Genomic DNA, 14,981 nt, shown 5'->3' on the forward strand with positions numbered 1-14,981 from the left:
CACAAGTGAGACTCTTCGCTTCCAAATTGGGAAGTCAAAGCTGCTCTGATGCTATGAGGATGGAGTGAGTAACACGGTGATAGACTGGGCTAAATTACTGTTGTCTGGTCTTTCTTTTATTTTAGTGCCAGAGGTGTTTCAAAAGTGATGGCCTAGTGGATTAAAAAGTACATCCGGTTCAACTGCTTTGCTCTAGGGCCTCTCAGACATCACTAGGGGGAAGCATAGACATAGTATACTATGTCTATGGGGGGAAGTGTCCCAGGACATGCTTTTAATACTCCCTTTGGAATGTGGGTCCAACCAAAATTAAGTTATTTTCTTTTTTTAACATTTAATTACCTTTTGCTGGCAGAAGCTTTTTTATAACAAGTTTATGAATGAGTGATGCAATGCATTGTTAAAATCTGGCCTCTTCATCAGAACAAAATGGGTGTCTATTTGATTTTAAAGCCTGCACTGTATGGAGCATTTTGGCGAGCAGTTGTTGAAACATCTCCTCCTCTAGTTTCACAGAAAGACCTTTGGCCTAGACCAAAGGTCAGGTTGCTTATTTTAACGTAAGGTGCTGAAGAGGCACCTTCACTATGACAAGAAGGAAACTTCTATGCAAAGCAACCAACCAACCACAGGCAACAAGGGGCCTCTTTGTATAACAAGCAAACGAAACAGTTTGTGGTTTCCTAGTTTTGTAATGTGGCCCGGAAGTGTGTACACACTCCTGTGACTGACATGATAGGCAGCCAGTTAAAGCGGACCAGAACGGATACCTACAAGGTTGTCAGTTTAGAGAGCAACATGCAGAAGACAGTTCGCCACACTTGTGGGCGGGACAACTGCGTCTGAGATTACTTCCTCCCTTACTAGCCTTATCTCATCTTAACCAGAGGATCAAACCAGCCTTATCCCACCCCAGCCAGATGGCCAATAGAAGGACTGAAATATTGATAGGGGAGTGTCTTGTGGGGGTGGGTGATCATACCCCAAAGTCCGCTCTGATGACTGGTTGTTGGGGCAAAATGGTGCTTAAAATCTGGATAGATTTCAGATGGCATTTGAAAAAACAGAGAAAAGAGCCCGCCTAACTGCTCTGTGAAAACATATTACTGTGTCTATATTAGATTAGTCTATTATAGAAATATTTATTTTGTAACATAGTAATAATGTAGGTTTAGCAGTAGTTATTAAGGTGCATTCTCATATGGATCTATGTATTAGTGAAATGTATCAAAAGAAAGCCAGTTGCTACTCCTGTGTTTTTGTTATGGATACAGTTAAGTGATTCAGGTAAGCTTACGGCCTTGCTTAGCTTTTCCAGCTTTGTGTCTACAGACTACCGCAATGGTGTCTAATACAGATAGGGCAAACAGTGTCTGTTACACACATTCATCAACCATTATTAATGAGCTTAACCACGCCCAGAGCAAACTCCTTCACGCCATTGCACACATGGACTTCCCTCCTAAGTTCTCGCATTTAAAAAAAAAAACTCACATCTTGAATTTTCATTTCCCTCTGGGGTTGAACCAAAAACCGGGCCCTGGCTGTATCTCATCTAGTTTGAACTGGCTGGAACCTGCTTGCTCTCTCCACGAGCAGACAGAGGCTGCGCTCAAATGCCAAGAAAATCTCCTCGTGTATGCCACAGCCTCAGCCAATAGCACACATTTGGAGGTGGAAAGTAGGATTCACCTTGTCAGAGTGTGTTTCTCTCAGCCCCTTCAGCTGAAGAGATTGTGTGTGTGCATGTGTCTGTGTGTTAGGGATGGGGTAAAATGGGGGTCTGCTGTTCTTTGTGTTTTTCACAGTGACAGCGAGGTTGGCCACGTACGATGTGCCTGAGGTCACATGCTTTTTGTCCACTGCACCACCATCTCATCTCTGTTCAGGCAATACAAATGTGCGTCAAACTTCAACTTCTTGATTAATCGTGCTTACAGTGAAATTGTATGGGGGTTGTATGACGGGGGCTGGGGTTTAAGGTGGACTGTGAAAAACACAACTAATGCCTCACACATTGCTTTGGGATGTGTGATTCACCTGAGCTTGAACAAATAGGTAACTCATTGACGTATCTACCTCATGCTGGTCACTCACCTCATGATACAAAAATGGGACGAGGATCATAATGACAGAATTTTCATTTAATAAAATATCGAATAGTTTTTACTTTATCCACATTGAATAAGTTTGGGGACTGACCTCTCACATTTAAGGCTCATTATTATTACCTTTTGTTTTCAACTGGTACATATTCCTTTAGGGAAGATGTGGGCTACCTGCAGCCTCTGTCCATATCACAGTATGGTGTCCCAGAAGGACAAGCAAGGCAAAAGCTTTAATCTTCTTATTTGCTGCCATATGTTTGGACTCCATGTTACATGTGCTGTTCGAAAAGCATGGCATATACCAAGAGGTCGTATTCTATCTCATAAATGCTGATGGATGGGACCCCAGTAAAGTGAAGGTCTGTATACTAATGATAATCTACTGTAGTCTACACAGCATTGCCTCTCGAACATTTTCCAGCCAGCATATCCCCGTGTTGATGTGATCAACAGTGTCACAGTGGCCGCTTGACCTGGCCTTCTGATAATGTGTAAGTTAGCTCGTCAATGCTTACAGTGTAGGCTGCGTTAGTGAGTGTTACCTAACCTAATTTGTAGCAGATTATGCCTTATTTTGTAAGGGGTTGTTCAGTTTACATCCATTATCAAGGAAGACCACAGGACAAAGACGATGTTGTTTGTTGAATGGCTGTGGTGCGCGCTCTGTTACTCTAAAACCAAACGTCTACACTTGTATAGCATAAAACACATTATGGGGTAGCATTATTATTTGCTGTATTGACATAGGCTACAGTTATTGGCTAAAGTAGACTAACATCAACTGCTTACTTGGTCGGTAGCTAAAGAACATGTGACTGTTTCCCTCTTAACTATATAACAAGGGGCAAAGTTCATTCGGTGATACATTAATAGGTCGTCTGACTTTCTTACGGCGATGAACAGCCAAACTGACATGCAATGTAACCTACCGACCAGTTTCCTCACTGACCGCCTCTATCCGGCAGGTACAAACGCGCCTCACACTTTTAAGAAACTTCAGTACCGCCCTCTGCCACTTCCTGTTCCCTACAATAAACTGTAATAAACTGTAGCTTCGGATACCCTCACTCGGATTAAGAAAAACAAAGACGATGACCACTCTGATGAATTTGTCTGGGAAATGACCACTCTAGATTGAGGTATGTTGATTTGAATATCTTTCTCAATATATTTCATGTCCATCACATGCAGTCTATGAACGAGGCGCAGCTGGCAAATTGTTAGGAAAACTGGTGCAGACTGGTTATCTGTACCGGGCGCACAGCACTGTATAAGAGCGGGCAGCATGTCTCGCTAAAATGGGACAAGAGATGGTTACTCCTACGACGTACATCAAGACGACAATCGACCGTCCACATGCTAGATAACGCAACACCCTGTGATATATTTGTTTAGTCTGGGGTACATGAAAAATCTAGAAATCATTTCCATTTGGCTCACCTACTGCAGAGGAGGAAAACTTGGAGACACGAAGGCGGATGTTGGCTTAATAGCACTCGCCGAATTTCATTTGACCAAAGAAGCACGCGAACGGTGTGGATGAGCTTTTATTGAACAGCTGAAACATCTACAAATAATTTATAGTTGGGTCACCAACTACAGTGACGGAAAACTTGGAAGCACAAAAGCGTATGTAGCCTAAATAGCACACGCCAAATTTCGTTTGACCGAAGAAGCACGCGAACGGTGTGAATTAGGTTTTAATTAACAGCTGACAGTCTACTGATGTTAGAACCGGCCCATAGAAATGCTGTGTCACAACGGCTCAACCCTACTTGCTTTCACGCGCACTGTAAACACGGCGCTGGACCACAATGGCGCTGATGCGGTCTATCGTAGCAGCCTGAAACACAGACCACAATTGACGGCTCCCGAATCGCGGAGTGGATCTTGAAGATAACGTATGTTAACAGTGATGTCCACATAGCTAAGCTTAACGGCTGCTGGACATTTTATGTCAACCTCCATGTACCAAACCGTATTATATACCGTTACACGGAGTGGATGGTGGTAGCAGTTCATGATGTCTATGTAGATGCCGACTAACAACACAGTAAGTAGGCTATGCTGTTTCATATAACAGAATTTCGAGAATACTGTGCGAGCATTTTTGTTGTGATTTGGACTCAGATAGGTGGGCAATTTTATTGGGTTGTACAGCAGCTGAGCTGATGTCCGGCTACTGCTGAGTTTGAGCTCAGCTTTTTTGTACGATTGGCATGTAGTCTTCACGTTGGACGTAAATATTGCACAGTAACTATTTGGGCTATTTGCGACATGGCTTCGACACTTTGAATCGTAGGTGGTCGCAGTACAGTGAAACTTGGTTACTGCTTCCCAGTTCTTAACATCTGACGGAGAATTCTATTGTTCTAAGCCTGTGTGGTCACATTTCAACAGATGTCAGTGAAGTGGTGTGCATGTGTGGAATCATGGTGTTTGGCTACTACAGTAGTAGTAGCCTGTACTATGAAAAGTTTAGGCCTACTGTATGGTAGATGTGTTCACCTTTTGTTAGAAGACACATTGCCATCCATTTACTTTGACACACAGGTAGCCTAAACAGTGGTTGATTAATGCAAAACAGGATAATCAAAGCTTGTATGAAATATTTAATTTGTTTTAACATGTAAATATTCTGTTATCGTTCTGCAGTTTCCCCCCACCTCCATAGGTGGCCACTGTCATGCAGACATCTGAAGACCATTAGAATACCACTAATTGAGTAAATGCACTTGCTGACATACTATTTGAGTTTTTGCGTATTTTAGACAAACTAAATTAAAGCCTCTACATTTGGGCCTACTGTGAAACCTTCCTTGTTGACAATACTATTTCAGATTGCTGTTTGGCATTCCATGGGGATTTCCTATGGCATATGTGACCAATTGTGATCGTATGCCATGAACTACCCACCAACTATTGAGAGACATATGGTAGTCCCAGTGTCAATTACATCTGCCTGAGTGCACACAGAACTCTCATTGGTTGCTTGCAATGCCAGTTAAGTCCCGTTGTTTGTGCACTGTCAAATGAGAGTGCTTTTTACATTGCTCTTCTTGTGACCTACTTTGTAAAAAAAAAAAAAAAAGATTGAGGTTGAATGAGGTTACCCATGAACGCAAATGGTTTAGGATATTATTGCTATTGAATATAAATTAATTTCTGAACACAACAGACTGGGTGGGGTCCATTATTCCAAATTGGTCCATGGTGTACAGTACACTAATGGACATGATGCATGGTTGTCTGAATCAAACCTATGTGTGTATAAAAATGTTTTACACTACAGTGAAACTCCTCACAGGGGTACACATATGGGTATGCTTTTTTTGTCCTCTTTACTTCAGGAACGTTGCAAAGGTTTTGGTTGTTTTAATTCTGTTTTGTTTATTTAGTGAAATTATTTAGCGTGTTGTTTAGAAAAGGCTACAAAAACACTATATAACACACTGGACCTGTAATCCTAGCCCAAGGCAGCCCTGGGAGGAGATTCTGGGTGCATGGGGAAACAAACCTTACTGAAAACCTGGAAGAACCTGACTCTGAAGTTAGGTCCATCTGCCCTAGGCTGGTTTAGGTATGTAGATAGTAATCACTGTGTTAGACATTTGAGTTACCCACTTGAGTAAGCTGTGGAAAACTACGCTGCATCAGAGGGTCATGGCAGTTCTGTAGCATCTATTGTCATGTTGAATTTGTGGGTTTAAGCCCTTATTTGAGCCTCATCATGCTAATGAGAGCTCAATGCTAATGACCCAGCCCTCATACCCATACCATTCAACATGTGAGACTGCAACAGTGTAAGAGTGTGTTGTGTGTTGTGCGTTGTGTGTTGTGTGTGAACCATTGGCAGACAGTGGTTGTGTAAGTCAGCACAAAACTTTCCTTCGGCATGTTAATGATTTCCATATGTAGTTGCGGCTACACATCTCAAATGGAAAGGGAGATTGTGTATGAATACTTCCCCAGTGTAATAAACTGTTTAAATTAGTGCACACAAGCATATAGACTCACACAACCTTGTACATTCTTGAACATTGGTTTCTCAGAATCACTGGGTGTTTTGCTGCTGTCGTTAACAAACCCCCAGTCTGGAAAGAATGGCATGGGCCCCTCACATGACTAATCCGGCAGTGTTAACTTCATGTGTCTGTAGGTACCACGTCTGCATGTGCAGTGAGTGCATCAGACCTTAATAAAGACCTGATGAAAATGAGTTTCACTTTCAAATGCCCTGGCCCTGCATGGTAGATGCTCAAAAAGTAGTCTCTGGAGTAAGCAGAATCAGACACAAGCACATTAGGCTCAGTCTAGAGTGGTTTTATACCGATTTACCGCAAATGAGCAGTAAGTGTAGTAAGCAGTAAGCAGTAAGTGTAAGTGTGCTTTCAAAGTGTGTTGTTGGCTCTTTTTCTTTCTTGCCCAGTTTGCCTGTCGGCCTGTTTTCCCGTCACACTGTCTGTCATTACGAAACAGTAATGCTGATAGGTCACTCCACTCTCACTGAGATAGGCCCCCAGAATGGCCTAGGATATCAGAGATAGCAGAGAGTTACCATAAATATTAATGAGTGCTCATGCTAAAAAGCTTCAGGAGAATATTGCACAGGCATTGTGGCCTCAATAGTTCATTTAGTTACGAGTTTGACACCTTATGATATTCCTGCACCCTTCCCCCTGTTTTCCAAATATGTCCTCATTAGTGTTCATTCATTAGCCTCATTCAACCATGATTTCTCACACACACAACCGTTACGTAACGCTAACAAAAAAAATGCATAGTGAGCGGGGTAGGTCTCCCGGGGTAGGTCTGGATCCTCAAATGGGGGATTGTAAAACTCCCAAATGAATCGCGTGCAAGACATTGTGTAACAGCGCACCCTTATGTAATGTTTATCAGTGTTCATTTAGAGAAGATGGAACTTGGCCACAAAACACTGATTGATCATTTTTTCCAATCTGTTTGTCTTCCTATGATGGCTAAAGAGGCATTGGATAAAGCCAAGAGATTCAAGACAAAGATGAGTGTGTTGGGTAAATAATGAGACTCGGACATCTCCCTGGGACCTGACTTGTTTTGTCGCTTGTTTGTATCATACACAATAGTCCTGCTTCAAAGATCAAGCAGACTTGGACTCTGTCCATTGATCGACTTGGATTCAACTTCTGTCTGTGTTGCGCTGTAAACTTCAAGGTTTAATTTGTACTGCTTTTATGGCACAGCATTCCACAAGGCTTTAAATTTGTAATATTGGTTGACCACGAGAGAGGCGATGAGCTCTGCAGACCAGGAGTCGCAGAAACAGATGTTTTGGGGAACTAATGAGCAGTCAGACAGATGACCTGAATAAGGACCACCATGGAGAAGCACACCATGAAGAACATTTGCTATTGATGTAAATATGGTCTAGACTAACTGATTATCCTCCTCTCTTCTGTCTTCATTTACTCCTCCCTCTCTCTCTCTGAAGTGAAAGACATTATTTAATGGTGTACTCTTTTGCAGACCAGTAAACAGGCTGGATTGACTGGGTTGACAAAGTCTGTTAAATTTGGCCCGAGTAAATATTCATTACTGAGGGATAAAAACCGGTTTGGTTGCAGCATGTCCTGTTGATTATCATGTATGCATTGTAGGCCAAACATGTTTTTAGTGGATCTATAATTAAGTTAATTGAGCTAAATTACAGAAGAGGAACCACTGATTTGTCCTTTCCCCTGCTACGGTTTAAAAAAAAAAAAAACATTAGGTAGACAGAGGAGCGCATCATTCTGGTTTCCACTGTTCCATTGACTGGGTGTTGTTTTTTTTCATAGTGCTGTCAAAATTCACTGTTAAATTCCACACTATAATTATTATCTCCGACACTACTCAGTTGTCGAACCAGACATTCCAAACTGAGCGACCAATGGCATGTCTAAAATAAACCCCCTTTGACTGGCCTTTACAGTTGATATGTTGACATCAAAGCTAATATGGCCCTTCCTTTCAGCACAGGGATGAAGTTTGAGAGAGAAAAACGGGATAAGCAAAGCGAAAGAACAAAGCAACGACTTAAAAGAACTTGTTCAAATGAAGGAAAGGAATGTGGCTGTTGAAGCTGTAGCAAGCACAGGGTTGAGTATCATCGTGGTGTATCACTCACTTACCACTCCCTGTTGATTCCAAGGTGTTTTAATAGCAGGTGAACGAGTACAGGCATGTGATGAGCTTCCTGGAATGGCTTTAAAGAACATACAAACAGCTTTCCAAGAATCCTCATGTCTGGATAGTTATCTATTTGTTGAAACTTGATGGTAGCAATGGCATATTCAGGCTAGCACGTTTTGCTCTAACATCAATTTCTCAGCTGTATCTTTTACCTGAACAGAAAATGAATTGAGTATTTTGTTATCCTTGTACTTGTTTCTTTATCTCTAATGTTCTTTGATTTTTTTTAATTCCTCATACAAACAAAGTCTGTTTTTGTTTTTTTCCTATCAGGTCATCTAAGTGTTCAGTATAATACTAGGAAGGAATGCACTCCTACTCAGGACATTGTGTCATCACCACCCAATCACCCTCTTACACTGGTTGAATTAGCGTTGGTTCTCTGGCTCACATTTTATTTCTCAGAGAGTGAGAAGGTCACCTGTTGTCAGTGAGTTGTTTGCATCTGTAGTGCTCTTGAGTCAGGCCCAGCAGTATTAAAGATGACCTGGTACAGTCGATACTGGTCCATGGAAATGGCAAACAGGGGAGGACAGGGAAACGGGAGACTTCATAAAACATTATCTTTGGCTTCATTTCACGTCTCGATCAATATCAGTTTTCATGTGGTCATATTTGTACCCGCGGTGATGGATAATTTAATCAGGAAGTATAGAGTTCTGTGTGAATACTGATTCAAACTAGCTTCAGATGGAGCACGTGTCATGTGGTGTAATGAACAGACAGGCCACTGTCTCCTCCCTTTCCTCCGAGGATTAAGAAAAAAGGTGCAAGAAGATGTTTCTATCAAGTGATTTGGATGTTTCACATAATGATAGAGTCATTTGTCTCTGTATTGAAGGAAAATATTCCTTGTATCTATCTAAGAGCAGTGTAACCAGTCTGGTCTTGTTTATCCAGAGCATTATTCCCATATATTTTGATCATATTACTTACATATCTTTTTTCTATTTTTGCAGGAATGTTTACCCTCACAGAAGTTGCCTCCCTCAATGACATCTTGCCGACCTACCGTATCCTGAAACCATGGTGGGACGTATTTATGGATTACCTTGGCATCGTCATGCTGATGTTGGCCATTTTTGCTGGAACAATGCAGTTAACCAAAGACCAAGTAGTTTGCCTCCCCGAATTGGAGTCCGATACTTCACCCACTCCACAGCCTGACGAGTTTCCAGACCAGATGGGGACAGGATCAGGAACGGGAGCAGGATCAAGTAGAGTAACCTTGGGAGCTGCGCCTCTTGCCTCGAAGGACCAACCTGATAACGTTGTCCACCAAATCCACTTCATGCACGCGTCTGCTGTTGGGCAGCCCCAGCCAACAGGGGTTAAAACGAACTTGGACTTCCAGCAGTATGTTTTCATCAATCAGATGTGTTACCATGTCGCTCTCCCATGGTATTCAAAATATTTCCCATACCTAGCTCTCATTCACACTATTGTGCTCATGGTTAGCAGCAACTTCTGGTTCAAGTATCCAAAGACCAGCTCAAAAATTGAGCACTTTGTCTCGATTCTGGGAAAATGTTTTGAGTCACCCTGGACCACCAAGGCTTTGTCAGAGACAGCCTGTGAGGACTCTGAGGAGAATAAGCAAAGACTGACTGGAGCCTCGTCGTTACCAAAGCATGTCTCTACGAGCAGTGAAGAGGGAAGCCCAAATCAGTCCACACCAATGCTTGCAAAAACTGGTGTTAAGTTCTCTGCTGAAAAGCCCGTTTTCGAGTTTCCAAGCATGACCATTTTAGATAAGAAAGATGGCGAACAGGCCAAGGCACTTTTTGAGAAAGTGAGGAAGTTCCGAGCACACGTGGAGGACAGCGACATGATCTACAAGATGTATGTTGCTCAAACAGTCATCAAAACACTGAAATTTATTTTAATTATTTGCTACACAATGACGTTTGTTGCCTCAATTAATTTCAATCACGTGTGCAAACCTGATATCAAACACTTGACTGGTTATGCAAGTTTTCACTGCACTCATAACATGGCTTTCATGTTAAAGAAACTGCTTGTTAGTTATATTTCCCTCATATGTGTCTATGGCATGGTATGCATATACACTCTTTTCTGGTTGTTTCGACGGCCTCTAAAAGAGTACTCCTTTGAAAAAGTTAGGGAGGAGAGCAGTTTTAGTGATATACCAGATGTTAAGAATGACTTTGCTTTTCTGCTGCACATGGTGGACCAGTACGACCAGCTGTACTCAAAGCGTTTTGGTGTCTTTCTCTCAGAGGTGAGTGAGAACAAGTTGCGAGAGATAAGCCTTAACCACGAGTGGACGTTTGAGAAACTACGACAGCATGTAACTCGAAACACACAAGACAAGCTGGAGCTCCACCTCTTCATGCTTTCAGGGGTCCCTGATGCTGTCTTTGACCTCACTGACCTGGAGGTCTTGAAGTTGGAGCTGATCCCTGAAGCAAGGATCACGGCAAAGGTATCACAGATGATAAACCTCCAAGAGCTGCACTTTTACCATTGTCCTGCAAAGGTCGAGCAAACAGCATTCAGTTTCCTTCGCGACCACCTTCGGTGCCTTCATGTCAAGTTCACAGATGTTGCTGAGATCCCGACCTGGGTGTACTTGCTGAAGAGTTTGAGGGAACTCTATCTGGTGGGGAACCTAAACTCTGAGAACAACAAAATGATTGGTTTGGAGTCCCTCAGAGATCTGAGGCATCTGAAGATCTTGCATCTCAAAAGCAACCTCACGAAAATCCCAACCAATATCACAGACCTATCCCCACATCTCATCAAACTGGTGGTGCACAATGATGGTACAAAACTTGTAGTACTTAACAGTCTGAAAAAGATGATTAACCTGGCAGAGCTGGAATTGCACAATTGTGAACTGGACAGGATCCCCCATGCTATTTTTAGCTTGACCAACCTCCAAGAGCTGGACCTGAAATCCAACAACATCCGTACCATCGAAGAGATCATTAGCTTTCAGCACCTCAAGAGGCTGATTTGCCTCAAACTATGGCACAACAAAATCACTAGCATTCCGCTCTCCATAAGCCATGTTAAAAACCTTGAGTCACTCTATCTCTCACACAACAAGCTAGATGCCCTACCCACCTCTCTGTTCAATCTGCTTAAGCTGAGGTACCTGGATGTCAGCAACAACACAGTGACGATAATTCCACCAGAGGTGGGCTTCCTACAGAACCTCCAACATTTTGCCATCACGGGCAACAAAGTGGAGGTGGTGCCCAAGCAGCTATTCAAGTGCACAAAGCTAAGGACTTTGTGTCTAGGTCACAATTGCGTTTCCATCCTACCGGAGAAAGTGGGCCAGCTAATGCAGTTGACTCACCTGGAGCTCAAGGGAAACTGTTTAGACCGCCTGCCGGCCCAGCTTGGCCAGTGCCATCTGCTACGGAAGAGTGGCCTCATTATTGAAGACCACCTCTTTGACACACTTCCCCTGGAGGTTAAAGAGAGTGTCAATCAGGAATAGGGATGCGTCAATACCACTTTATTACAGATTTGATTATTCTGTCTGAGTACTCCTCTCAATGAATTGGCATCAACATATTGATCTGATCTTACATCATTCCAGCATTTCTGGCTGGCATTGGTATCTGCTACCAATACTCAGTACTGCATCGGTGCATCCCTATTCAGGAACCTAAGATGTATTTTGCAGTTTGGTTATGAGTGCTGCTGTGTGGATGAGTTGATTGATTGAGTGCATGAGTACGTAGATGGCCAACTACTCTCCCTACATGCATGTCTCTAGTCGCGTTACCAATGTGGAATGGAATATGGACTGCAGGGCATGGGGCACAGCAGAAATGAATGTTTTTCTTACTGCTGGTCAGGTTTCAATGAAAGCATGTCATCTGTATGGTATGAAGTTAAGCTCAGGGCTGATTTGATTTTACCTTAAGGAAAAAGTAGGTGTTTTTGAACTTTTAGAGTGAACCCTGATAGAATGCTGCTCCAGAAACTGGGAAGTTATACATTTGCAATAGCGTGTCGGACAGTGACATACCATTGCAGTGGTTTAAGAGAACAATTATGGAAATGTAAGCGTGGAAATGAAACAAAAAAAGATAGGTACAAGTAGGTGCCAGGGATTCCCCATTGTTCTGCTATTTTTTTGCAGCCTTTTTTTCATAATCACTCCCATTTAAAAAAAATAAAATAAAAAAAAATGTCCTGCCATATTACTTGACCATACTCGACTACAGATTCATAAACATGTAGCAACAATTTAGAGGTACTCTTTAATATTCTGAACATTTTCGTTCCAATCAAGTTTATGTCCTATGCATGACCGCATAAGGTAAACATGCCAAGAAAGCCACCAAACATTTTGAGCAATCATGTTTATGTTGTTCTTTCAGCTCCTTGCTACAGTCTGCGCAGTTCCTATTGTGGTGGAATTATTGATTGTATCTCGTAATTTTGTTTAGATGTAACCAGGGAAGACCAATGCACAGCATCAGAAATCATCAAGCAGCAATGACTGATGTGCACATGTTTGTATATATTGTATTGTATACTAAGTGGAAAAGGAGATCCCACCCTTTCTCCTCTCCTGATACATGAAAATGGCACGGTCTTTGCTGCTTACAGGGCCCCAGTGTATGTGGACCTTTGCTATCCTGATATTTACTCCTTTTATAGATATTCAAGCTCAGTTAGTAGACATGAATTAGGCATCTTTCATAATCTCCAAACTCACAGGACACCCTTAAGGCTGTTTCAAATTATGACCCACACTTTGTACAGCATAATGATACTCATGTTGTTATTAACTCTGCTTTGAAAGGCCATGTAACGGAATGTGGGGTTTTTTGTTGACAGTTGAACTACACAGATGTTTGGTCTTATTATCCATCTTCTCCCCAATCTTGTCCTCCTGTCTCAGAATTACTACAGACTAAATCAAAATCTCTACCCATAGGAGGTATAGAAATAGGATGGGTGGATATACAATATGTATGTGGTGTCCTTTGAAGCAGTGTCAATGTCATAACATGTTACAGTTAAGGGAACAACTATATTTAATCATTCTAAATCATTTCCAGCACACACCCCCCTTGTACTACAGCTCTTGGCACAAATTGGTGCATCTCTACTTTGTCCTAAAAAAAGTAACGCATTGGATGAAAAGCAGAAGAAAATGGTACTCACTCAAAGTATTGCATGCAAAGCCATAACCAAGGGATCTTTCACCTCAGTGTTTAACATAAAAGACAGATAGCTTAAAGACAGATAGATGTTTTTGTCACACTGCCACCTCTAAATGCTGCAAAGGTCCTAGTGATTGCATTTAATTTTGTTAAATACGTCGTCTCCCCTCACCAGGTCTGGTAGAAACTGAACTGACCTTGGGAAATGCTAAAACAAAAGGTATACATATATTTTGGAAAATGTTTTAATATATTATGGAAGAATGTTGCAAAGATTACTCTTAGGTAGGTTATTTGGTAAATTGTTATTTACGTGCATATTTTCATATATTGTTATGTTTTTATTTCTCCCCTTTATTAAGTTAATGTCTCCATTTTTTAAACTAAGCTGCCTCTTTTTAACTTTCTTTTATAATGTAAAGTAATTCATTTCTAAACCAATGTTCTAACTTTCAGTTTTACACCTGAATGAAATCAATAAAAGCAGATGTTATAACATCGAACTAATACATTCTGATATGAATTTTGCTGTTGTGGAATAAAACTCCAAAAAGATATTGTAGCCTGCATTGCATAAGGCTCACACACTAAAGGGCATTGGATTCTGTTTGTTTTGAGTCCTGTTGTGAAGTGTGTCTAGTAGACATACCAAGACATATAATGGTAGCGTGATTTTATCACTGCCATGACATTACAGTACCTAGCATCAATGAGTGAATGTCATATGACTGTCAAAAGTAGAGCAGTGTCACATTTTACATTCGTGTCCTGGGAAGGTTTGGGATGATCCTGTGGTTTATTTAAATTATATATTACTGGCATATTTTCAAATAAATGCCAATAAATGATATGCTGTTGTATTTCTTTGACTGATATTGGGTGCACATGTGCCAAGTTGGGGAATAAGTAAAATGAGGTAATCTCTGAGATTTACACACTGGTACTGCAGGTGATCTTAAGTAGCAGCAGTTTTGCATGAAGACATTGTCATTGTAGCCAATATTAAGCACGCCCTCTTCCTCCAAGATATACATTTCTCCAGCAAGAGCTCAAATAAGTACTGAGTGGTTTCTGTCATTGCAGGTTAGTTTTACAATTTTGCATTTCAGGTATAATTTAGTCTTCACTTATTGAACATAGTTTTTATTGAAAAGGAAAATGAATGATAAGGGTCACAAAAAGAGGAAACCTGATGCCACAAAATGTTTTAAGTTAACACATGTATTCAACAATAAAGCTACTGGTGCTAGTGCCAGGCAAAAATACGATCCAAACAAGAATGGCGCAGTCCAAGGTTCTGAAACAACAAATTTACATTAAAATTAACAAATTGCCAAATGAATTGCCAATGTAATACAACGCAATAAATCATAAAATGACCATGACATGTCATCAGAGACCAAGGAAACATGATAAGTTGAAATACGGTTTCTCTGACAACAATGCAGCCAGTATGTTCTCCACTGAAATGTCCGTTCCGGAACAGTGTGCTGCATCCATGGTA

General features: G+C 41.4%; 1 protein-coding gene across 4 annotated transcripts; it reads left to right on the top strand.

Annotated features, from left to right (window-relative positions):
- Positions 1-2,344: 2,344 nt before the first annotated feature.
- lrrc8db (leucine rich repeat containing 8 VRAC subunit Db) lies at positions 2,345-14,327 on the top strand. Of its 4 annotated transcripts, none has more exons than XM_031575417.2 (2): positions 2,345-2,467; positions 9,281-14,327. In XM_031575417.2, exon 2 carries the CDS (start codon positions 9,283-9,285, stop codon positions 11,791-11,793), a length of 2,511 nt encoding a protein of 836 aa, XP_031431277.1. In that variant the 5' UTR covers positions 2,345-2,467; positions 9,281-9,282; the 3' UTR covers positions 11,794-14,327. The 4 variants fall into 4 exon arrangements, with proteins under 4 accessions (XP_031431277.1, XP_031431276.1, XP_012695031.1 ...); XM_031575416.2 differs by lacking the exon at positions 2,345-2,467 and adding an exon at positions 2,538-7,506; XM_012839577.3 differs by lacking the exon at positions 2,345-2,467 and adding an exon at positions 2,538-4,161.
- Positions 14,328-14,981: the final 654 nt, after the last annotated feature.

This window comes from Clupea harengus, chromosome 10 (genome assembly GCF_900700415.2).
Source record: "Clupea harengus chromosome 10, Ch_v2.0.2, whole genome shotgun sequence".
In the NCBI taxonomy this organism is placed as follows: domain Eukaryota; kingdom Metazoa; phylum Chordata; class Actinopteri; order Clupeiformes; family Clupeidae; genus Clupea; species Clupea harengus.

What these genes read in the sequence shown, in the direction of transcription:
- lrrc8db (XM_031575417.2), top strand. Translation starts at nt 9,283, where the DNA reads ATGTTTACCCTCACAGAAGTTGCCTCCCTCAATGACATCTTGCCGACC.